Here is a 24,238-nt window from a genome sequence, read left to right as displayed (position 1 = left end):
ATCTAAGTGCTTTAGATCAAACTATACGACATCGACCATATTAGTGCGTTTGGAGCCGCGTGACCCCCAGCATCTGTAGACACGGCATGTGCGAGTGAAAAGTGCTTGAGTTTAGAACGCAGAAGGATGTTACTACATTTATCGTTGCCGTGACGCACTTCGTGGTTATGTCGTTTTAATCACTGAGCAAAAAATTGAAACATTGTTACATATTATATGCTGAATATCTTTTAGATTATTTCCTTGGCGAGGAAAGAAAATGTGCCGGAACGGTCTAGAAGTATGGAAAAGTATTTGTATCCACATTTGCTCGGAAAGTCAAAGTGGGACTTGAATCTTTCAAGACAAATTTTGTTTCTATCTTGGAATTATTTTCAGGAATTAAATGTTTCTGCACGCAGGCTGATGTGATATTTAGTTGTACTATATATCTTCTTGATGTTTTTTTTTTCTACAATACGACTGTTAATCTAGCAATGACACTGGTCTCAATTTGGGTAATCTTCAAGTGATTATGGAAGCAGATTTCCCATTAAAAATCCTTAAAAAAAATCATCAATAAATCGGGACTTATTTTTTAGTCCTCTAGGTTCGTGCCTGTATTTTTTGTATTGTAATTTTTTATATGTATATTACAAATTGACCAACCGTGATAAATATCAGGAACTGGAAAACCATCTTCGTACACTGTAGATGGCCGAGGTCCGTGAACCTGATGAACCACGTTCGCAGACCGGACGAATCATGTTCGCAGATTCGGTGCATCATTTGTGTGTTTTCGTGGACTAGATAAAACATATTCATGGACCTTCTGGATGTTGTTCGTGTGTTTTGGAACCGCCTGTACCAGGTTCGTGGACCAGATGAACCATGTTCTTGGACCGGCTGGACTGCGTTCGTGGAGCGCTTGGCTTCATAACTTTAGATTAGAATATATCTACGAGTTATACGAGAACGGTAGGACTAACTTTGAAAAATGCATAATCGAAATTACAATCTACTTGCGATAAGTCGAAGCACGCCATGAGCGTTTTCGTTATCATGGTCGTTAAACTGGTTAAATAATGCACATATCTTGAAAAAAAAAACATGTGAATACAACACTTGACGTAAATGCAACACGCCATGTGAAAACAACGGTAGTAATACAGCACCTAACATAAATATAACCCTTATGACCTTATGATGAGTTTAGGACTTCGTAGTCCAATGTCACGCTGTTGCGCCGTCTAACGTAAATAAATTCCGTAACATAAATGCAACCCGTAACATGAATACAACCTGTCATGGTAATGCAGCATGCAACGTAGATGTAACAGATGCAATTGTTCTACATTTCGCTTGAAGGAACGTGTCAAAAGCGGAAATGATTGAAACGCTGCACAATAATTTGCGCTATTCTCAATTTAACTATAGAATATCTTTATAATAAACTATCTTTGGTTTCAAAAAATTTTCCGTGATGTTCAGGCTACCTACTTACTGGTGTTTATTTTAACGCAGCTTAACATAAACAAAACCGATTTTTGTATTGAACCGAAATATGCGAATTTAACCGACAGTGCCATATAATGCATGAAGTAAATAATTTGGAAATATTTATTCCTTGATAATAATGTGCTATGAAAAACTGGGAAATTTGAGTTGAAAAAATGAGCCCAATGCTCGCGGTGTGAAAAAATTAGTTGTAGGGAAACATTATTTGTAACATGTTGCAACAAGCTACAGCGACGGGCTGGGACTACGGAGCACCTTCACAAATGTAGAGATTTCGTATCGAGCTTTTTCGTCTGCGTTGCCGTAGCGGTTATTAGAGCTGTCTGCGGCTAAATGTTGTAATGATAGCCATGGCCCCATGGGCCCATGAACAAATATGTCTTAATATTTATTGACAGAACTTGACTTTGTAGCGAAATTAGGATATGTGTGTCCATGGAAAATATTTACAAATCACTTGATGCTTACTTATTTATTGAAGTTTTGAACCACATGAGTTTGAATCACCAATACATATGACTCGTACTGTATTCACCACGACCACGGTAAATATGTGTCACTGTCCTCAAAATTTACCCTGTTGCACTGATTCAGTTACCGTGAGGCGTGAGACACCTGTGGGTGCTGTTTGTGTCATTGATTTAGTGATTTTAGTCGGTCAATTTTTAACTATCTTTCAACTCGCAGTGCACTACTGCTACTGCCAACTCAACTGCTGCCAAGTGCTCGTTTAGTCATCTTAAATAATTTAAATTTAGGAGTCTAGTGAGCAGCTGAGGCTCTGAGCGGTGAGCGATACAGGCTACACTGAGTACACTCTACACTCTACAGTACTAACAGTAGGTCAGTAGCTACAATCTAATAATAATGTACAATTAACAATTGTACTGTTGTACATTATTATTATGATTATAGATCACACAGTTCAAACTGCTCAAATCAGTCAAGACTCAAATGGAGTAAGATTAATAATATGAGTCAATCTGTGGGCTGTGGCTTCTGTGCTATAGCCTATCTTATTGGCTGATTGGGCTCCACAGAGTACAGACCATAACCATATACCTACGACCTACCTAGCCTACAAGGCTATGCCTCAATTAAAACCATAGTGGCAAAGCAGAGAGTTTTTTAGACTCTCCCTCAAGTTCATTTTTGAGTCCTATAAGTAGACAAGTAAAGCATAGTGGCAAAGCAGAGAGTTTTTTAGACTCTCCCTCAAGTTCATTTTTGAGTCCTATAAGTAGACCAGTAAAGTATCCTGGATACTAGCATCATCATACTTAAGAAATTGGTTTAAATCTTGGGTAAATGAGGAAATTGAAAATGAACTGATTCTAAAAAAGCTGTGGTTTGCCACTATGATTAAAACGTGTGCTTAAAAGTTAAGATCAATTTGATCAAATAATTAAAATAACCTAAGTGTCCATCTATTCAGTCCCATGGTCAGGAAGATGTGCCAGGTGCATGGAATTTATTTTGTCATTTTAACGACCTGCGTGGTACGCCGTACTATGCTGGTAAAAAAATGCGCCATGCGCCGTACTTTAAAAAGCTAAAATAGTTAAACTATGGATGCACGGCAACGCGGCTCTAATTAAATAAAGATCATTACTTGTAGTATAATAAACATGAAGTCTCCCTATTAAAAAGTTATATTTTGTTGGTCATCAAAGATCAAAGTTTATATCACCTACGCGAGTCGAACTGACAATAATAAAATGTAAGACATGTCCGGGTTACTTCTGACTCCGCCGCTTGTCGGATACGGAACGTACGGTAATTGTAAACTGCATCGTAAACTGCGGCTATTATACATACGAAATGTAAACAGATGATGTTCAGTGTTGCCATATGACTTTGGAGAAAATTTCTTTTAAAATAAGGTTCTAGATTTCTCATTCACCAAATTTCCGTATCAAGAAAAATCATACATTATTGAAAGATAATTAAAGGCATACTGTACTGTAGTGACTGTACTACTGAGTAATGAGTATTACGTCTGTTCCTCCACAAACTGCTCGTGCGCGGCAGCATGACGTAGAATTGATGGCCGGGATTGCGCGAACATGTGCGCGAAGAGAATCAATTTTAATTACATTGCACCAACTGTGTGTCTGTGCACAGCAATGGCTTAAAAAAGTGAAAGTGCGCGGGAAAATTCACCGAAAACATACATCATCCTGAGTGTGGCTATTCACTAGGTATTTGCTAATAAAAACACAGTGGATTTATCTTTGGTGTGGATTTAGTATTTTAGAATTTAGTTGACAACATTTTCTGCACACATGCTTTTTATCTTCCCTTAATCATCCTTAACTACTATCTACCAACTTTGTTCAGACTCTGAACTCTCAATCTCTCATGCTTGTTGATAATTTCTCACTTCTAAGTCTTCTATCTGCACTCTGCAGGATTATACTGTAGAAAACTAAATACCTGAACCTAGTTGCATAATTTGTAAATTTTATATTTAAGTAATATTTCTATAGAAACTAGTCTCAATTCATTGTCATCATGGGTCAGTTATCCATTGTAGCAAAGCTAGGGTATGGAGTTGGACATGTTCTCAATGATCTCTGCTCCAGTCTCTGGTTCACATACCTGCTCATCTTCCTCAACAAAGTTGAACGCATTCCCAATACCTTGGCAGGTGTGGTGCTGCTCGTTGGCCAGGTGAGCATCATTATTGCAATTTTCTACTGATACTGATTCTCATGATGGTCGTTATTTTGCAGGTCAATTTCAAGATCTATATGTTAGTTTACTATGATATCAATCATATGACATAGAATAGAATAGAAGTGTCGGCATTGAAGAAATAATCCCATGGCCTATTGCTATAATTATAAAAGTATTCCATGAGAATACATTTTATTGTTGATACTGAACTGTATCTCCTGTTTGCAATTGAATTGGATTATGTGTATCTGTTCTTTGTTGGCCAATGATATAATAGTGGCATTTTTTATCTTAATATATACAGATTTTCCAATGTATGGAAGTATCAATACATGAGTTTTAGCTACATATTTATAATATTTTTAGTCCAAAACAAAATGTTGATGGAAACAGAGTTTCCATAATTGTGTGTGACTATGTGTGCAAAATGCTCCATCATTGTCCATGCAGATATGATCTATATTAAATTTTATTGTGTGTCTGGGAAGTTAACTGTGTTCTTGGTATATATTTTACCTGTAAGATGTACTTGTGCAGCATCCATTTTTATAAAATTTTATTTTTTTATTTTAGCAGCTGTTATTTAATTTTATAGAATGTTCTAAATTTATTTCTGTTAGAATTTATTTAAAAAAGTTCACTAAAAAAATCTGTTTGTGAAACTTTTATGAAAAAAATTTCCACTGTCATTTGACATTCATGCTTCTATTAATGCAAGTTTTAATAATGCTTCAAAGTTTATATGTAATGGCTTCAACTCACCCTGCATTTATTCAGGTTGCAGATGGCATATCCACACCCTTTGTGGGAACTCAGGCAGACCGCACTGATGACACAGTCTTCTGCATTAAATATGGCCGCAGAAAAACGTGGCATCTGGCAGGTGAGAAAACTGTTTATTCTACTAGAAAACTTCCTCAGTTTTCTTTCAATTTTTATATTAATTCTTAGTAAAAATGAACCTATATGTTTCCTGCTACTTGACAAATAAAATATAATTTCAATCAGAAATATACCAACTTTCTTGAAAATATTTTTGTCTGATGTGAGCAAACAGGGATGTGCCACTAAAAATTTAATTGGAAGGCTTTTCAACATCATGAGATGATGAATAACTTATTAGTATTTTGTTACTTTACTCAATTTTTTTTAACTCAAACTGACAATGGAACAATGGTTTCATAACTAATTGATACTTGTATTTATTCATTTTTTTCTTTTTTCTTTTTGTAAATAAAAAACTATCAGAATGTTACTAGATATTCATCTTCAACACATTAGGTTGCAATGCAGACAATATCTTCTCACTGCAAAATCAAATTGCAATCTCTAAACAATCCATATATCTGCTCTAAATTGAAAAACTCTTTGATAAATGAAAAAAAAAATAATATAATACTGTATACCGTAGTAGGTAGGTATTCATACCTGCCAGGAAAGGCTGTAATTTATACAAATGTCTAGGGAGATAATCCTTTGTCTGGAAGCAATATTAAGGTCTTTGTCACTGTTTGGGGTAATAGATGAATATTGTGCATATACCTATAGGTAGGTACTGACCGTACTGTATATATGTATTGCATATAGGTTTAAATTGAGGACAGGTATTTGATGAGTCAATGACAATGTGAGGGGACACACACTCACAAGCAAGACACACTCTGTCTAGCTTACACGGATGTCTTGATATGGAGTGGCTACATTATATAGTCATTAAAGAAGTACAGACATACAAACAGGTTAATCGCTAAGATAAATGGCCATCATGCTGCATTAATTCTTTGCAGCTGTAATGCAGGCTACTGGAGGCTATTTTGATGCTTCCGCCCATGGACAAGTATAATAAAAAAATGGGAGAGTACCAGCTCACATAATGTTGATGGATAGTCAGTGTCTAACATTCCCTCAATCTATTCTGCATCTAGCAAATATTGCAGCTCAATTGCAGATGCGCTAATCTTATACTATAATTAGAATGCAATGATTGACGCCAGACAAAGATCCAGAAATAAATTTATTTATTTGAAACTTTTAAAAGAAAGTTAGTAAGTATTTAAAAATAATGACCTGAATTTTAAATAATTAGTGAGTTGTTGTAATTGAGAAGCTGCTTTGAATGTAAAAAAATGCCACAAGTAAAGATTTGCTTCAGCTATTGCAATGTTTTTATGCAAGAGTTTAGTGCCACACCATCCCACCTGTCACTATGGACAGTCTGTATCTAATTTAACCTCCTTATGGTTTGGTAAAGTATATTTTTTACTGGAATATAATATAGTAAAATTAGGTACTTATCCATGCAGAACTCTACAATACTTGGCACTTTTCATTCAGTTAAGAGGATATATTATTTTTATGTAAAGTTGGTGACTTAAATTTCAGAGGCAAATCATGTGTCATTAATGGAAGAAAGCTTAAGTTATTTGGAATATATTGGCATTTTCCTGTGAAATGAAATGCTTTTTTTTTGCAGGGACAATATTTGTGACCATAGCCTTCCCCTTCATCTTCATGGGGTGCCTTGGTTGTGCTCTCTCTGAAGCTGCATTACAGGTTCTGCATTTTATATATGTATAGGTACAAATTACTCTCATTTTGACTTTGTTGATAATTCAGCTCGATAAATGATGAAAACTGCAAATTTTTATAAATTCATGTACCGTAATAATTAAAATTTGATTGGTGCTGATTAATTCATTAGTTATTAGAAATTTTTTGGTGAAAAGAATTGTTAGAATAAACTAAATCAAAATATAAATTTTTCTTAGAAATTATAACAGTAAATCAAATCAAGATATAAATTCTTTTTATAATAATACCATTCAGTCCATACTTGTTGGTCATCTAAAATTACTTAGTTATTTCTTAACGATTTGTTTTCAGCAGTTTTTGCCTAATTTGAAATGTGTGTAAGTTACAATTACATTTCAATTTTTTTTACTTTTTTTACATTTTTAGCGCATTTTCTCATTTATGAAAAAGAGGAAAAAATGCACTATTGTGCTCGCCATGTCCGTCTGTCTGTCTCTGTCTGTCTGTCCGTCTGTCTGTGACCTCAAGTTTTTGTTGACGAGAAAATGCGCTCTCTGTCACTCACTGCAGTGAGTACCAAGTTATATTTTTTCATGTTGAGAATAAACTAAATTTTGTTGCTATTACCTTTATTGTATTTGTTGTTAATCCTGTTTTGCAATGCTAACAGGTGCTGTACCTTGCCCCGTTTGTGGTTATTTTCCAATTTGGCTGGGCGGCTGTACAGATCAGTCACCTCGCCCTCATTCCTGCGCTCACCAGTGAGCCTCATGAGAGGACGGAGCTCAATGCCATCAGGTACTGCAAACTTTGCCAGTCCTTGAATACCAGCCACAGCAGCATTTCTAGCTTACATTCCAGCTCATTTAATACTTGCAAAGAAAGATTTCCCATTATCAATATGCAAGTTTTGTAAGCAAGCTGTGAATTTTGGCCGTTAGCTCAGAAGTAAACTAGCCCCCTGTTTTGCTAATCATATATTCGGCTACTGAGCTTAGAGTGAACAATAACAAAAAATTTGATGAATTTAATTTTTCTAGATAAAAGTGTAGCATTAAAAATCTCTTAATGAGAATGAGATTAAAATTAAACTATTTACATATATTTATTGCCCAGTTTTCATTTAATTTCACATTGATTTCACATATAGTATTTCTCATGAGATACAATTGCAATTTCCTTGATCAAAATATTCATCGTTGTTTATGTTTGCCATTTTTGTTGAGGTACGCATTTACGGTGTTCTCTAACATCACCGTGTACCTGATCACGTGGCTGGTGCTGGGGGTGCAGTCTGGCCATCAGAGAGAGGACATTATTGGCCCCAATGATGCCACTACATTCAAGGTGATAATTTAGTGAATTAATTGACTCAAGTGAAGGTACAATAACTTGTTTGCATAAAGGCCCGTTTCCACTATGAGACTCTGCGAGACTGACGATTGAAAAACTGGCTTTTTCAGTCCGGACTGAGGCAGTCCCGACCATCGAGACTTGAGTGACGGGGAGTCAAGCGCTGTTCAATCTTTTACTGGACTTGCGTGACGGGCAATCGCCAGTGTCGCTGTGACTTTCGTTCAAGGAGGTTGTGTGCTGGGCTGGCGCTCCAATAGACGCACCATTGCCTGCCTCTTTGCTTAACTGACCATGTCGCACGACAGAGACTGGAGCAGAGATGTCACTGAAAGGCTTATCGATTTATATAGAGAGGCACCTTGCTTCTGGCAAGTAAAAAGCTTTTTTTACAGAGACAGAATCTTGAGAATTAGAGAAAATAAGTAAAGAAATGGAGAAATTATATCCATCCACGAACATCGAAAAATGAAAATAATACTTCCTAACTTCTCATTGACCGATTTTATCTGTTTATTGACATAGATTCACTCGTCCGTCAATTAAAAAATCTTAATTATCTTATTGTACTTACAGTGTATGCATACTCAGTAAATAGTAAATAAACACATTAACCAAAAATAGTAGTACCATTTGTGAAGCACGCTATGATACCTATCTAAATCTATAGACCAAAAACCAGACATGGTTAAACATTGTGACGTATTTATTACATTTAATTTTCTCGACACATTAAAGGTATAATAAGATAATGCTGTTTCTTAATCCCTTGGTGAATGCATTTTATTACACGGATAAACTATGTTAATGAGAAGTTTGAAACCATTCTTGCGTTTCATAACTGCTATTAGGTAAATAGATCTTTGTTTCCTCCTGCGCATAGTGACAACAGCTAGTAACGCAAGAACGGCAGCATAATCTATCTTCAAAGGCCAGCGAGTGCGGTAGCCCAGACGGTCAGTCTCAGTCCCAGCACACGTACGTAGTGGAAACGCGCACGCCAGTTTTCAAGTCCAGCCATGGGGCTTATTGGTCTCAGGCCAATCTCAATCCTTCAGAATCAGTCCCGTAGTGGAAACGGGCCTTTAGGCTTTGAAATTCATATTTTCCGTGAATGAAAGTTATAATTAAATCAGTCTTCACTCAAAGCGATTAAAAACGTTGTAATCTCTTGTAATACAGGGTGTTTCAGAATTAAGTAACCTTTTTAATTTGTTAATAAATAAAAAACTAAGAACGTTATGAAGTTGAAACTTGTTTTATTTAAAAAGTGGGCATTTAAAAGATATTATATTTAAAAACTAGGATACAATATTACCATAAAAATGTTCTTCTTTTAAATAAAACAAGTTTCAACTTCATAACGTTCTTAGTTTTTTATTTATTAACAAATTAAAAGGGTTACTTAATTCTGAAACACCCTGTATTTACGGTAAAAAGCATGATTATTCATTAGAAGATCTGTTTTATTTTGTGAATTTAAATGTTATGGCTAATGCCCCACAAGAAATACCCTAACAATTTGAGTTAGACTGGTTCATTCTGGTAGCCCATTTATGTAGTACTGCTTGCCTGATATTTCATCTAATCAAAGCAAGATTGTTCAAGCATATCTCAATGCTTGCAGATTGTCGTGGCCTCAGTCGTGTGCTTGGGCTTACTGTTCTCGTTGGTTTTCCACATGACGGTGAAAGAAAACAACCACCAGTCACCTTATGCTTCAATTATTTCTGATGATATTGATGAAGAAGGAGACAATTCTCTTCAGTCAGCTTCAGTGCAGTCTGCATCATCAGCCAGCTCCTACCACTCCCAGCACTATGCCTCATCCGTGTCCCGCATGTTACCCTCTGACTGGTTCAAGAAGAAGCAGGTAAAGGAAGTTCTCCCAAGTGCTAATTCTCATCTCATGCCACTCTTGTTAACAGAGTTATTTTTCATTATCCGTCAACGTTTTTACAGTTTACTGATACTGACACACCTACAGTTATTTGTCTTCAGCTTTGCTCTATGTACTTGCCTCAAACCGTACTCTCTCACAGTTTGTTGCCACCTGCTGTATACTCTCATAGTTTTTGCCTTCAGCTGTACCATTTCACAGTTGTTACTGCCATCTGCACACTCACATTTGTTGCCTTCAGTTGTACACTTGTCGCTCTCACAGTTGTTACCGGCAGTTGTACACTCACAGTTGTTGCCTTCAGTTGTGCATTCTCACAGTTGTTACCGACAGTTGTCTATTCTCACAGTTGTGGCCTTCAGTTGTACACTCTCAAAGTTGTTGCCTTCAGTTGTGCATTCTCACAATTGTTACCGACAGTTGTCCACTCTCACAGTTGTTGCCTTCAGTTGTACACTCTCACAGTTGTTGCCTTCAGTTGGACACTCTCACAGTTGTTGCAGTTGCCTTCAGTTGGACGCTCTCACAGCTGTTGCCTTCAGTTGTACACTCTCTTTGCCTTCAGTTGGACACTCTCACAGTTGTTGCCTTCAGTTGTACACTCTCACAGTTGTTGCCTTCAATTGGACACTCTCACAGTTGTTACCGGCAGTTGTACACTCACATTTTTTGCCTTCAGTTGTACACTCTCACATTTGTTACTGTGATGATGTCGGGTTCAGTTGATAGATAAAAAAAGTTTTTATATTTATTGAAGGATCCCAACAGATCATTATCTAGACTATTAAATTTAAACTACAGAGAGGAGAGTGACTTCGGACGGTCCTGCCAAGACAAATAAATGACACCAATAAATACACGTCGAAATGAAAAATACAGAAAGATAATTCAGTAATCCAATCTATAATAATTCATAGACACTTATTGAAGAGCACTAGTTCATATTCACTCGTACCTGAGGGTAGCGTACTGCAGCCTATAATAGCTCAGTCAGCCTCGCAGGGACACCAGAGACAAAGTGCTCTAACTTGACTGGCTAGGCCTTACAACAGGTACTATTCCGCGCAGTAGTGCGGATAACCTTCTTACAGTTACCTCCACCTGTACACTCTCAAGAGTTAGTTATCTGTTATCATCACCCCATTTTACTACGTCGTCCAATTATGTATTAAAAAGAGCAAATGCTTTGCAGTTCTACCTGGTTGCTGTGCTCTACATGTGCACGCGTCTCTTCTGCAACCTGACTCAAGCCTACGTGCCCATATACCTGCAAGACACCCTCGAGCTGTCCCCTCAGAGCGTCGCCTACATCCCCCTCACCATGTATGTCTCGGGCTTCATCACCACCACCATCGCCATCAAGCCAATCAATGTCAAGTTTGGTCGTAAGGTCGGTCTAAATGTTGAAGCTTATGAATATGCGAGAAAATTTAAGTGTTCTGGGCTTATTTGTTTATGTATGAGTTTTTGGGTACATCTTTGAGAAACATTACACTAACAAAATGTCTATTTTTACCACAAAAAACAAGCCTGCAGTTATTTAGGTATAATTTTTTAACAACTGACGCTGCTGATTGAAGATCACATACTAATCCCCTCCTGTGATGGCAGGTCTCCTACGCACTGGGGTCGCTGCTGGGGGCCGGCGGCTGCGTCTGGATCTTCTTCGGCTCAGGGGAGCTGTACTGCCAGTATCTGGTGTACCCTGTGGCGGTGCTGCTGGGGGCAGGAGGCTCCACGATGTTAGTCACGTCCCTCAGCATCACCGCCGACCTCATTGGCAACAACATCGAGTCCGGGGCTTTCGTCTATGGAGCCATGAGTTTCACCGACAAACTCTCTAATGGCATCGCTATTATGGTCATCCAGTACTTCTCGCCCTATAGGTTTGTTGGGCCCAGACTTCATTGCTGCCATATTATCTTCTAATTGGCGCCTGGCTCTGCAATTAGCTGGTACTTCAAAACTTCATGCGACTGAGCAGGATTTGGTTTCGAGCATTTAATTGCTCACACTGTTTTCATTTCAGTCTTAGAAAAATTCTCAACGATGCAGTTGATCATCTACAATATTGTATAAAAACTTTCCAACACAATCGAAGTGAAAGAAAAATTCTCAATGATGCAGTTGATGATCAGCTGCAAGATTGTATAAAAACTTTCCAACACAATCGAAGTGAAGACTCCGTGCCTGTGCAGCCCGATCTGCAAGCACTGCATAGAGTACTACCGCTACATCCTGGCGTTCGTGGGTGGCGGTACATGCGTTGCTGGGGCGCTCTCCGTGCTACTCCTCGTCACCACCATCATCAAGAGAGCACCACAGTCTGGTATTTTCTTGTTCCTGCTATGGCATCATTCATGTCTATGCTAGCTGCCTTCATTACTATGCTGGCGTGTGTGTTGCTATCAAGGAATTTATATCTATAGGTACTATATTGTCTATCAGGAATTTAGATCACTGTTCATTTATTTCGCTGGCTTTAATGTAATATTGAACTTTGGGTCTTATTATGCGGGGATTATCTAAGCACTACACCATATTTGTTTTTATTTGTATTCTAGATTATACTTAGTGATTACCTTCGTGTGTATGCTTTTGATTTCTTAGTCCACTGACTTCTTGGACGAGATGAATTCTTTTCAATTTACCCTTTGGTTTCTATTAGTTTGTTCGTTGCGCAATTTAATGGTAATGTTTAAGTATCCGTCAATTTATATAACTAATCTATTGCTGTGTTTACTTTGTTCCGGCTGTCAGTACACGAGCTGATTTTTTTCAGAATGTTCGCTCTCTATATGAGAAATAATGTTCTGTAGTCTATTAATTTTTTATATTCAGGACTTGTATTTACTATCTATCTGATGGCTTGCCAATGGTGTATTGATTCTTCGCGACTGTCTCCGCTTTAGGCAAATTATTACCTTCACTATTTAACTAAATGTGGACATCTTGCCTAACTAAACACGAGCAGGATCTGTCTCTAATGGATCCCTCGCAGGAGCCTTCATTAACTAAACTCAATGCACGCGTAGTGTACGTTGACCCGTTTTCGAACATGAACCGTCGTGAGGAGTTTGATCATACATACAGCTATGATTTTTTTTAATAACTACTACAATCTACAAGTGACGACCACGATTTTGCTTCATTTATGTACAGCTACCATCAATGTAACTAACGGTCGCGTTGACAGTGACTGATACCTTCCATGTTGTGCAGGGCTGTCAACGACCAGCAGCGGGGGGCTTAACGAAAGGATATGCCCAGACGACGGTGCTTCGTCTAATCTCTTGCTACCTGCTGGTGAAGATGACTCAGACACCGCGGAACACCACACCTACCTTGGGCCAGGTCAGTCAAGCTCTAAACCGCATTCAGAATAAAATCCTTAGGTTTTTTAAAGTTATTATTTTCAAATCGTTTGGTTAGCATGTATATACAAGACGTAATTTGTGGGAAAATTATTTAATTACTTACGTTATGAATTTCATCATAACTCGGAGTGCTGGTGTTGTGAAGGCAAATAATGAGGGTTGGAGCGATGTCGAATGTGTGAGATAGTTTCGATACCGAATTTGTTTACATCGAACGTTGGCGAGCTAATCGCGAGGGAATTTCCATGAGCGGACGAATTCAGCGGCTAATCCTATGGATATGGATAAGTGTGCACTACCAGCGAGGTAGATGAAGAATGTGAGTCTGCGCTAGAAAGGCCCTTGGTTCTTTGGAGCTACCAGTCACTGTCTGCGCACGTCGTGTGCTGCCGCCGCGAGGCCCGCGGCTTCGTCTGTTTTCGAACATGAACGATCGCGGCAAACTTGATCATATATACAGCTACTATTTCTGTACAGCCACCATCAACTTAAAGGTCACTTTGGCAATGACTCATTTGTGCGACAACTACGAGAAGCAACCAGACGTGCAGTTATTATACTGACAACCATCAATGCAAGTAACGTCGAGAGTACAGTCGGACACAACAGCAGACGTACGGCCACGAGCTGTCAGCGATGAAACTCAAGTATTAGCCATCATAGAAATTGCAACGTACGGCCGTTGACAGTTCTACGGACATGCGGAACGTAAGACATCTTTAGAAGAGACGACGCTACAGCTACAGACCGTCAACCGCGGTACGGCTATTTAGAACTATACGACCGTCATTGTGGCAGAGGACCTTCGTGATCGATACGGTCGCGGCATAACAACCGTACCACTCTACGGGATCGCCGTAGTGGTACGGTACTCTTATAATCGATATTCAACACACTTCTACCTGTCCAATCGATCTGAAATTTTCCACACTTGCGTAAAGTTGGACACGATGCATGAATCAATTGAACGAATAAATTATTTTTGGAAAATTCAATTTATTTTAATTTTAAAAATAAAATTAAAAAATTAATTTTTGTAATATTCGATAATAAAATTAGAATTTCATTGTACATGTGTAACATCGGAGACACTGGATTCTTTAGAAGTGTTGTCTTTAAAAAGTAATTTTTAAACGCATATTATGATTGCTTGCACTTCAGTGTCGTTGCAGCCAGCTCGTGGCCGCACGTCTGCTGTTGTGTCCGACCGTACTCGCTACGTTACTTGCATTGATGGTTGTCAGTGTAATAACTGCGCGTCTGATTACTTCTCGTGTTGTCACGTAATTAAGTCATGGCAATATAAACAAACTCGGTCTTACGGTGTAGAAACAATCGCACCTAAAACACACTACATCGCTCTAACCCACATTCTTAGTAATCTCAACACCGGCACCATTACTTTCAATGAAATTCCCAACTTGAATAATTTAATAATTCGACCTCAAATTGCGTCCGCTGAGGAGTTGAATTTTTGGCCAATTTGTTGACCTTAGTTAAAATGAATCAATATCTTTGTGTGAACAGGTGAGCAGACTAGTTATATTCTAACATTCTAGTTCCTACCGCTTTATGATGTGCTCTTACTGAAGGTAAAAAAATTAAAGTTTTTTTTCAGTTATGTATATTTAAGTTTTATCTCCCTTGAATTTGTTGTCTGTGCGAGATAAAATTTTTGCATTTGATTAAGTTGAATACAATATCTTGTAATTACCGCAGCTTTGTCAGCATCAACTACTGAGGCATAAATACTTCTGCATCATCCCTACACTGCTGCAGCAACGGCGCGAGTTCAACGCAGGCCTAATATGGGCATGAGTTTCGTGGTTCAACAGAAACTGCCATGTAGGGCAATTTTTCCTAGTACCTGGCTTTTTGTGGTGATTCTTCCCTTTCTAGGCATTGGTGGAGACGAGGCTTTTCGACAAGAAAACATGTTTTACTTGTACTTGTGTTCTGCTCAAAATTTAAACTCTTGTGTTCTGCTCAAAATGAAGCTCACTGAGCCTCGACAAGTCTAGAGAATTACCTAATAATTTCTAAGCCGTGTTCCATTATTGTAAGTGGGTATTGCAAGAACGGTGGTGCCCTTTACGTTGAAGTTTGAATTGAGTACTGGCTTCAGCTAGTCAGAAGAAGGTTGTTAGGCTGACAAACATAATCAAAATAATATTCTGAAGCAATATGATAAAAATTAACACTCTATTCTTTCTCGCCGCTCTGTCTGAAACGGCTCAGTCTATAAATTATTCCTATTTATTCAACTGACGTGCGTAAAACATTTGCTCAATGGAAGACTCGTGTAAAAAAGAATTAAGATTGATTCATTCTTGTCATTCATAATTTACACATATGATTCCATCAGGTATTGATGAGCCTGTCATTTTAAAATGATAGAGCAATGTCTGAGATTACACATGTGCTCGGATGATTCATGTTACAGTTGTTTTCATATATGTTACGTAAGCGAATCCTGTTGAAATACTCATACACTGGACCTGCTGAACCATTTGATGGCGCTGCGCTTGTTTTGCAGAGAAAAAAAGTATGAGTCTCATTCCTTTAACAAATAAGAACCAAAGATTTGTTTCGTGTTGTGTAAATACTAATTTAAGTCTATATGGAACCCGTTGTCTATATCATATATTTATTAGACTATAAGCATCATCTGCGTGCTTCTGTATAATCCTGCGCGCTACAGCGTGGATACCAAGACGATTTGGGTCATTCCTTCGTGGGTTGTTTTTATGCTAAGATCAGTGCCGTATCTTAATTCATATGAGGCGTCACTTTGCTAGTTTTTACTAACATTGATTACGTTTTCATACGAATGAACACTTTATTAGAATAAGATATTTTTAATGTCGAAAATTTATATTTATGATGTTGGCTGTTATGTTGGTCTGTTTAAATGTTTGATTTATTTCCTAGGTTTCATTACTTTTTAGTTATTGTCTTCTGAATTGCACAAGTTGAAATCTTTCCGCCCAGTGAGTAGCACAAAAACTGTTATTGCTGTTCAAAGGATGAAATCGCGCCACTGAGCGGTTCAAGATTTCATTGCTTAGCCTGTACTGCTCAATCGTTCCGAAATATTTAGGTTCACGATGTAGTGAGCTGTTAATGCATTCACGACTGCTGGGCACTATTGTAACTCGCTGAATCTTGCGACTAGCTTATAGAAAATTGGCGTGTATGATAATACTTGGCGTAGATGCATTATGTGATGCTAATGTTGAAAATCTATGTGTTTCATTAGGAACTTCAACTCCTCCTGGGGGACTTCTGACACGTGTCTGTGCTCGTTAGAAGTCCTGCACGTCTCAGTTGTGGGGTTAAGTTATTATGCAGGAAGGATTCCTTACATTATTTTATTATGTAGGTTGGATCCCTTACATTTCCCTTCTCTGTCTCTCTCGTACAGGCCGCCGACGTCCCGAATAAGCAACCTCTTGTTCGAGTGGCTTAAGTTCCTGTTGCTTGTCTCTTGTCCCTCCTTGTCACTTCGTCTCTTTAAGATGCTAACGCTGCTTCTTTCGCGCTAGCTTCAGCGGACTGGATAATTGAGACCTTCCGCCCCCTTGTGGGTGATGATAAATTTGAGATTTTGAATAGTTGAAGCTTACCGCCTTGCTAGTGATGTTACCTTTTGACCCCTGATGCTAAAAGCTCGATAGCTAAATTACTGGCAAACCATTCGACTACTACTACTACTACTTAGGAACTTCAACACGTGCTGCCGTTTCCTGGCCATGTATCATTTCAGCCTTTTGTTAAATTTCTAATCTTGCAGCGATCGTTTGTCAGCAATGTTTACATGACATCCAAGTGTGAAGAAAAGTACAAATGCCATCAGCGCATTTTAATAAAAAAAAAATAACGTCTTGCGCTGCATTCACACTGAAGGCTTCAATATGGTCTGAAAATTTGTCTATAATAAGATATTAGTTACTATTATGTCAACAATATTAAAAGTTCAAGGACAATATTCTATTTAAGCTATTGTTCAAAATATAAATATATTTTTTATGCCACGAGTTTCCTCCTACAATAATTTGAAATATTTAAATTTACAAGCATGAAGTAAGGAACTGACAAAAGATATTATTATTGCTGAAATCTAAATAAATTTCGTTAATTTCGATCAACTTTTCATCTAATGAGTGACAATCAATATCCATCAAATGACGTTAATACGGATAAGAAAATTTCTCATCGAAATCAGTGCCTATAAGAATTGAGCTAACTTTTTGGCGTTCTTTTAAATACATTCAAAAGCTCTTGCAGTGGATTGGTCTGCTCGCTGACGCTCCTGGCACTCGCTGTGACAGCTGTCTTATCACCAGAATTAATCTGATCAATGGACGAGGTGCTGTCGACCCGTGAGTGCCGTGGCGCTGCTTTATTCAAACTCGCAAGGAATTCCCGCACATTAGGGTGATGTTTGCTGTAACTCTCGGTGAGAATATTAGCTGAAATTCTGTCCAGGGGGTAATGCACCATCTGCTTGCTCAGCACGGGCACCAGCAGGTTGTACCTGTCGATCTTCTTGTTCAGGTCTGATAGGTGAAAATTCAGTGACGCCACGGCCTGATCCCAGAGTTTCTGGAAGAAAGTGATACAAGGTGCAAAAAAATGTACAGTCATGTCTATAAGTACAAAGGGCAAAAGGATGCAAAGCAAAAATGTACTGTTATACGCACATACTATGGCAGTAATGAATGCCATCTAGGGTATTCGTAATAATTTGTGATAAGCTAATGGCCTGTCTGTGGGAGGAAAAGGCTTACCTACACTTTAACTATAGTTCTGAAAGTATGAGGTGAGAACATACGGGGTTTGGATGAACAGCAATGAAAACTCGTCAAAAAAAACTGATCAATGTATCATATTAAGAACCCCGGCGAAAACAAACTCTTATAGAAAGACCTGCTCATTTAAAGCGAGCGGCTGAAGCCCGAGCGTGGCTCGCGTTTTCTTCAATTGGTTCTTAATCCATTCTTTATCATCACGAATTTCTCTCTCGAGCTGCACCCATTGAGGAGCGTAGCCGTTCTCGATAAGAACCTGAAATAGAATTTACATTGCACTTTATCTCACATCGTCTATCAACTTTCTTTGAATTTGTACTTTTAAATGTGACCTATGGTAGTTGATTCCTGAGAACCCATAGGTTTACTATTGAAAAATTATTTAAAAAAAGAAACACATGATAGCATAAACGGAAGTGCAGGATATGAATTTGGAAATCTATCAAAAAAAAAAACATGCGCATGTACACCAGGGCTCACTCGGAGAGTCCTGGTACCTTCATGAATTCAGTGACTCGTATAACTGAAAGCCATTCACAGCACGTGTCAGAAGTATCTAAGATACAGATTAACCACTACCTACTACTAGAACAATAGTGAAGGAAACTGTGTAGAATAAGCTAGTCATTTTTATTGGAGTTGTTCAGTACCTGGTTTAGTTTGTGCGTGGCAACGTCGAGGTAAGGGTTGTAGTTGTCATGCCGCAGAGGCTTGCCTGTACACGACAAATTATCAAATTCCCCTTTAGCCATCGATTCCTGGATGAGGTCTTCTACAACGCGCTCCAGCCCATACCTGCAGAAAAAGTCTCTGATCTTTTTGCAGAGTAATACAGCGTTCAGTCGATCTGTGTATCGTTCTGGAGATATTCCTTCTAAATATTTTATTCCAGTTATTGGAAAACGATTCGTGAATGCGTCTCATTTTTTTCAATCTCCACTCACAAATAAGAGAGGTTTTCAATAGATGCTTCCGAATAAAAATTTTCTTGGAAAGGATTAGTGAAGAGGTTATCAAATTCAAATCTGCCATTTCAGGCACTCAATTTATCATAGGACCTGCAGAAACGCTCATCACAGACACAAGCTCTGGCTGATTCGTAATTCCAATGGAGATTTTCAGAATTCATCTGAGAACAGCATTACTTGATTGAGTTTTACAAGAGTGGTGATGGTGAAATTGTACTTTTTAGCTGAAATTTAAGTTCAAAATATAAGGGTCCCCAACATAAACTTGTTCTCTAATTCCGTAAATAAAAAGAAACTGAACTTTTGAATAAGCTCTGTCCTGACCGAAAATTTTTACTTTGTTAAAAGTACGGTTGATAAATTTTTACTTCATTTTGTCGATATCTGTTTGCAAGCAATGTCTTGCAAAAGCTTACTTGCGTGTGGAAAGACTAGAGCAGTCAGTATCACCTTGTTCTGTTCTTACGCGTTGCAGCTTTTTCCTTAGCAACAAGCCCTGTCTCTGGATGCTCCTGCTGCAGCTGTTGCACCTGAGCCATGAACCAAAAATTTTTTGCACTCTAAGCACTCAGAGAAGAAATTGCTAACATCATAAAAAATAAGCTCACTCTCAAATCAAATTAAGAACATATTTATTGCAATTGTCATTATGAGAATAATATAGAAATGTGTAAGTTCTTTTAGAAAAAAGTTTAACTCATAAATTACCTTATAATCAATGATATTTTCAGTGGCTCTCATGGCTTTGAATCTGGAGAATTGCTTCTCCCTTTGAGCTGGCGAGCCAAGACCAATGCCCTCATAGCTTAGGTACTGCCTGTGTTGAGGAGCACTTGTCTATTGAACAAAAATAAATAATGTTAATAAATATTATTTGTGGTAGTCCCAATTAATGTAGAAAGTTTCAATTTTAATAGATTTAAGTTCTAGTTATCCCAGAAAATAAATTTAGTTCAGTTGGATAAAAATCAATAACAGATTAGCAGCTAAGATGTAATGAATATTGAATCAGTGACAAGAAATATGGCATGAAACATTAAATAAATACAGTACCAGTATATCCAAAGCCATCATACTGTTCAGTGTTGCTTGGTCGTTTCCATAGTAAATCAAAAATAAAAATTATAAATGAACTGGAGTCATGATAATTGCTTTTGGAAATTTCAGCAAAAGTATTCCTGATAAATATTTGTGATTGCAAATCACCTTTATTGAATAAAAACCTTTATCTGGAGCCTCCTCATCAGCAGGCTTTTCTCGTTCACTCTTTTTCTCTTCATAATAGAGCCCATACTCTCCTTCTGCATCACAGTTGTGTCTTCTTTCATCACTGAACTTCTTCAGGAGACATCTATAGCTCTTTTCTATCATCTTGAATTTGCCTTCATCTGCTGCAGGATGACCACTGTCTGGATGATACTTTTTTGCCAGATTCAAAAATGCATCACGAGCACCAGCAGCATCAACAGAAGAAGGCACTCTAAGAGTGACATAGTCTTCCTGGAAAATCAAGATTAAATTAGTTAAAGGTATAGTAACATGTATTAGGCATTTAGGGCAGTTCTATCACTTCTATGATTATCATTAAAATACATAAATATTTTATGATTATCATTAAAGTACTTCAAAATAACATAGTACCAAATTTTTAGCAATAATTTCAAATTTTTATGAACAATTAAAAGAATATTTCAGAAATTATCTTTGAAATGTAGAAATTTTAATCAACCTGGGCAATGGGCACAAAGATAAATTCAAAATGAAATATACCTGACATACAATATAATTACAACAGGTTGATTCATTGTCTTCCAGTGAGTATTAGTTACTTCAGATTCAGAATATACAATAAATTGAATATATTGGGACAAGGCTGGCAACTTAAGTTCCCTCTATAGTCTATAACTATCAGCATTATTGCCATTAATGATAGCATTGATGGAAGGAAGAATTTGGACTGAAAAAAAATCAATAAGAACATGACATAACATCAAGTCATCAACAAGTACACAAAAACACAATATTATATCAGATTAAAATTTATTATCTTACAAAAAGTGATATCACATGCAATTTTACCTCAAATTGGTCAATCTTTTCTTTTTCTGTGAACAGTGTAGCAGTAGAATGAAAAGGAGAGCCAGCAGAAACTGTGAAATGTAAAAGTCTGGTGCAGCCTGAGCAACAAACTAGTCGGCTATAATATAGGGATAGAAATTTAAGCATTGCAACCCCTCTAGGCTCTACCTTGAACATAATATAAATAAAATAATTTCAAAAGTTTAGCTATAATAATTCCGTAACAGTCTTTTTTTTCAATAGTCGATAACAAATAACCCGCTCGATAACAAATAACCCGCAGCAAAGTCAAGTAACCTAACTATTGCGGGCTGAGGATGCAAGGCGATGATAAATCAGCTGTTTAGATCGCAGATAAAAATACCTGTCCGCAAAAGAAGAAATTCTCGATTGCTGTGTAGTTCAACTAGTTATTTATCTAGGGGCGTATGCCGGAGGCCAGCTTTGCCAAACTTCACACTTAGTTCATATTCATTTCCATATGGAAGAACGCTAGAGTGCATAAAGGCCTATGAAGTCAAGTGCTCCAAGCCATAGCGCCAGATGTCCACAGCTACAAAATAAGCTTGCCAAAGGTAAACATGGCCATATATACTGCATCTGGCCAAACCTCCTCTGGCCTAACCTATACGAGCTGCAACCTTTCTCCACCCAAAATAAACCTGAGCGGGCCTAACCTAGCCTCATTGGCTGCAAGAAGCTAGAAAGGCGGTCCAAGTGTGCGGGTAGAGCCGGTCATTGGCTGCAAGAAGGATGTGAGCCGGGACAGCGTGAATAGGTTAGGCCAAAAGAGTTTAGGCCGGAGTAGGTACCGCAGGATGAGGAACTGCCTGCTTATGAGCGAGCATGCTTAAGCATTGGCTGAAGACCTACGGCGCTATTATCTTTCGGCAGTGTATCGCTGGTCTGGATTACGGAGTTCAAGCGTAGTCTGCGGCTTCTAGTTCAGAGGCTGCGTAAAGTTAAAGCATGGTGAAGCTAGGCGTTGGCTCCAGGGCTTATTTAAGAGTAAAATTTGTGGCCTACGGCTGAGCCCCCTTTATTACAACACTTCTCTTTAACTTCACTTCTTGTTTGTCTGTCTGTCTGTCTGTCTGTCTGTCTGTCTGCTACAAATCTTGTAATCGAAATTTAACACACTTCTACTTATCCTATCGATCTGAAATTTTGCACACTTGTGTAAAGTTGGAGACAATGCATGAATCAAATGTCAAAGTAAATGATTTTAAAAATAAAAAAAAATTCAATATTAAAAAAATTGAAAAAATAATTTTGTCAGCTACAAATCTTATAACTGATATTTGACACACTTTTACCTGTCTAATTTATCTGAAATTTTGCACACTTGTGTGAAGTCAGAGGCAATGCATGAATCAATTAATAGAATAAATAATTTTGAAAAAATTTATATATTAAAAAAATTTATATCTTAAAAAATTGAAAAATTAATTTTTTTAATATTCGAAAATTTAATGAGAAATTCATGGTACATCTGTAAGATTGGAGACACTGGATTCTTTGGAAGTGTTGTCTTTAAAAAGTAATTTTTAAACGCATATTATATTTATACAGTATTGGATTTGAATGAAGATTTCGAGAGAACAATGGTTGAATCCCTGCGAAATAAGGGCATTTTTGCAATATCTTAAAAATTCCATCGGTTGGTAAAATTTGTTAAATCCTTTCCAGATGTTGTTCAACTATTGTATTTTCAGATAAAATTTGTAAATGTTTTCCTATAAGTGAATATTTTTGAACCTTAATTTGTGAACGATATGTTAATTGTTTAAATATTATACAAGTGAGGTCTATTTACATGTCAGAATCATTCTGTGTCTCTATATATCGTATGGGGTTGCAGAAAGAAATTAATTCATCAACATTTTGAACAGAAGTCGTTGACACATAAAACGACTGAATGTAAGACCAATTTTCAATATTACTGCTGTCTTTTTTTCCGATTGTTTTGTTTATTCTCTCTATTATCCGCATTCAACTAAATCATCTCGATATTTTTCTTTTTACTTCTTTGCGCAAATAAAATACGAACGGTAGGACAATTCTGCTTGGAACAAAGGAAGCGTTACGTTAAAAACTGGAATTTCCTGACGTGGCCGCGGCATATCCTAAAGCGAAACTCTGAAGCATTCAGCGCTGAATGCTCTGAAAAAGGATTGCGCATCGATAGGCCGCGCTTCAGACTTCTTCATTAAAACTTTCTCCCTTTAAATGCAAATGATGCTGACTGCACCTCAGCCAGAGTTCATTCCCTCCATTGAGCTGCTTTGTGTTGTACCTTAGCATTGAGTCCAGAAGCTGTGTGTTCTAGAATCTATAGCAATGATTCCGGACACTTACGACTGTCCTGCAGCAGTGACTTTTGTTCATATATCATGAGCATCATGTATTTGTTTTGAAGTTAAGCAAATATTCCGAACACCTTCGATTGCTATATAATAATGACAATAAAAGCTACGTCTTTCTGAGCAAGAACTGAACAAGCTACTCTATTTACTCGTTTAATATGAAAACTTCAAATTCATTTGAATACTTTCTTCTAAATAGAAATGGTATCACTCGCTTGATATATTTCAGAAGCAGTATGATTGTGTTCTAGAACTATGACTATATACGCACGCTTTGCATTCTAAAGCACTGATTATAGACATTATTAATTGTTTTAAACATTGTTTAACAAAGATTTCATGTTGCTGGACGCTGGCCAGAAGAAACAGTGTTGTTCTAAAGACGTTCAAAGACACTACGGTGACTCGGTCTTGAATGTTTCCCAATCTTTTTAGACTCGATCATGCTTGACTTGATCTCGCAAGACTTAATCACCTATTACTTCGTCTTCTAAGACCTAGTCTTAGTATAGTATCACATAATATAGTGGTATCGACGTTGAAGAATATAACCGAGTTTCACCTGTCACCGATTCTTGTAATGTTCTTGACTTATTTTATTTACTGGAAATTCTGACAGATAGCCTTTTGTCCATTTCTATCTAAACTGACTTTGAATCTACGTAGCTGCTGTTCA

The 24,238-nt window shown here is 37.5% G+C and overlaps 2 protein-coding genes across 3 annotated transcripts; one reads left to right on the top strand and one right to left on the bottom strand.

Annotated features, from left to right (window-relative positions):
- Nucleotides 1-3,897: 3,897 nt before the first annotated feature.
- LOC108669086 (major facilitator superfamily domain-containing protein 12-like) lies at nt 3,898-16,708 on the top strand. Its single transcript, XM_018156372.2, has 11 exons — nt 3,898-4,170; nt 4,954-5,059; nt 6,650-6,729; nt 7,379-7,506; nt 7,935-8,055; nt 9,689-9,934; nt 11,154-11,351; nt 11,573-11,847; nt 12,160-12,290; nt 13,184-13,315; nt 15,058-16,708. Exons 1-11 carry the CDS (start codon nt 4,012-4,014, stop codon nt 15,084-15,086), a joined length of 1,605 nt encoding a protein of 534 aa, XP_018011861.1. The 5' UTR covers nt 3,898-4,011; the 3' UTR covers nt 15,087-16,708.
- Nucleotides 16,709-17,185: 477 nt separating this feature from the next.
- On the bottom strand, nt 17,186-21,544 carry LOC108669087 (dnaJ homolog subfamily C member 28). 2 transcript variants are annotated; one of them, XM_018156373.2, is made up of 7 exons: nt 21,197-21,544; nt 20,324-20,617; nt 19,826-19,954; nt 19,568-19,647; nt 18,800-18,944; nt 18,268-18,405; nt 17,186-17,943 (listed from the first exon to the last, which is right to left on the bottom strand). In XM_018156373.2, the coding sequence occupies exons 1-7, from the start codon at nt 21,371-21,373 to the stop codon at nt 17,581-17,583; spliced, it is 1,326 nt and encodes a 441-aa protein (XP_018011862.1). In that variant the 5' UTR covers nt 21,374-21,544; the 3' UTR covers nt 17,186-17,580. The 2 variants fall into 2 exon arrangements, with proteins under 2 accessions (XP_018011862.1, XP_018011863.1); XM_018156374.2 differs by lacking the exon at nt 21,197-21,544 and having other exon boundaries at nt 20,341-20,506.
- Between the last annotated feature and the right edge of the window lie 2,694 nt (nt 21,545-24,238).

Source organism: Hyalella azteca, unplaced genomic scaffold (genome assembly GCF_000764305.2).
Source record: "Hyalella azteca isolate HAZT.00-mixed unplaced genomic scaffold, Hazt_2.0.2 contig16588, whole genome shotgun sequence".
NCBI lineage: Eukaryota > Metazoa > Arthropoda > Malacostraca > Amphipoda > Hyalellidae > Hyalella > Hyalella azteca.
This window is presented reverse-complemented; position numbering and strand designations above follow the sequence as displayed.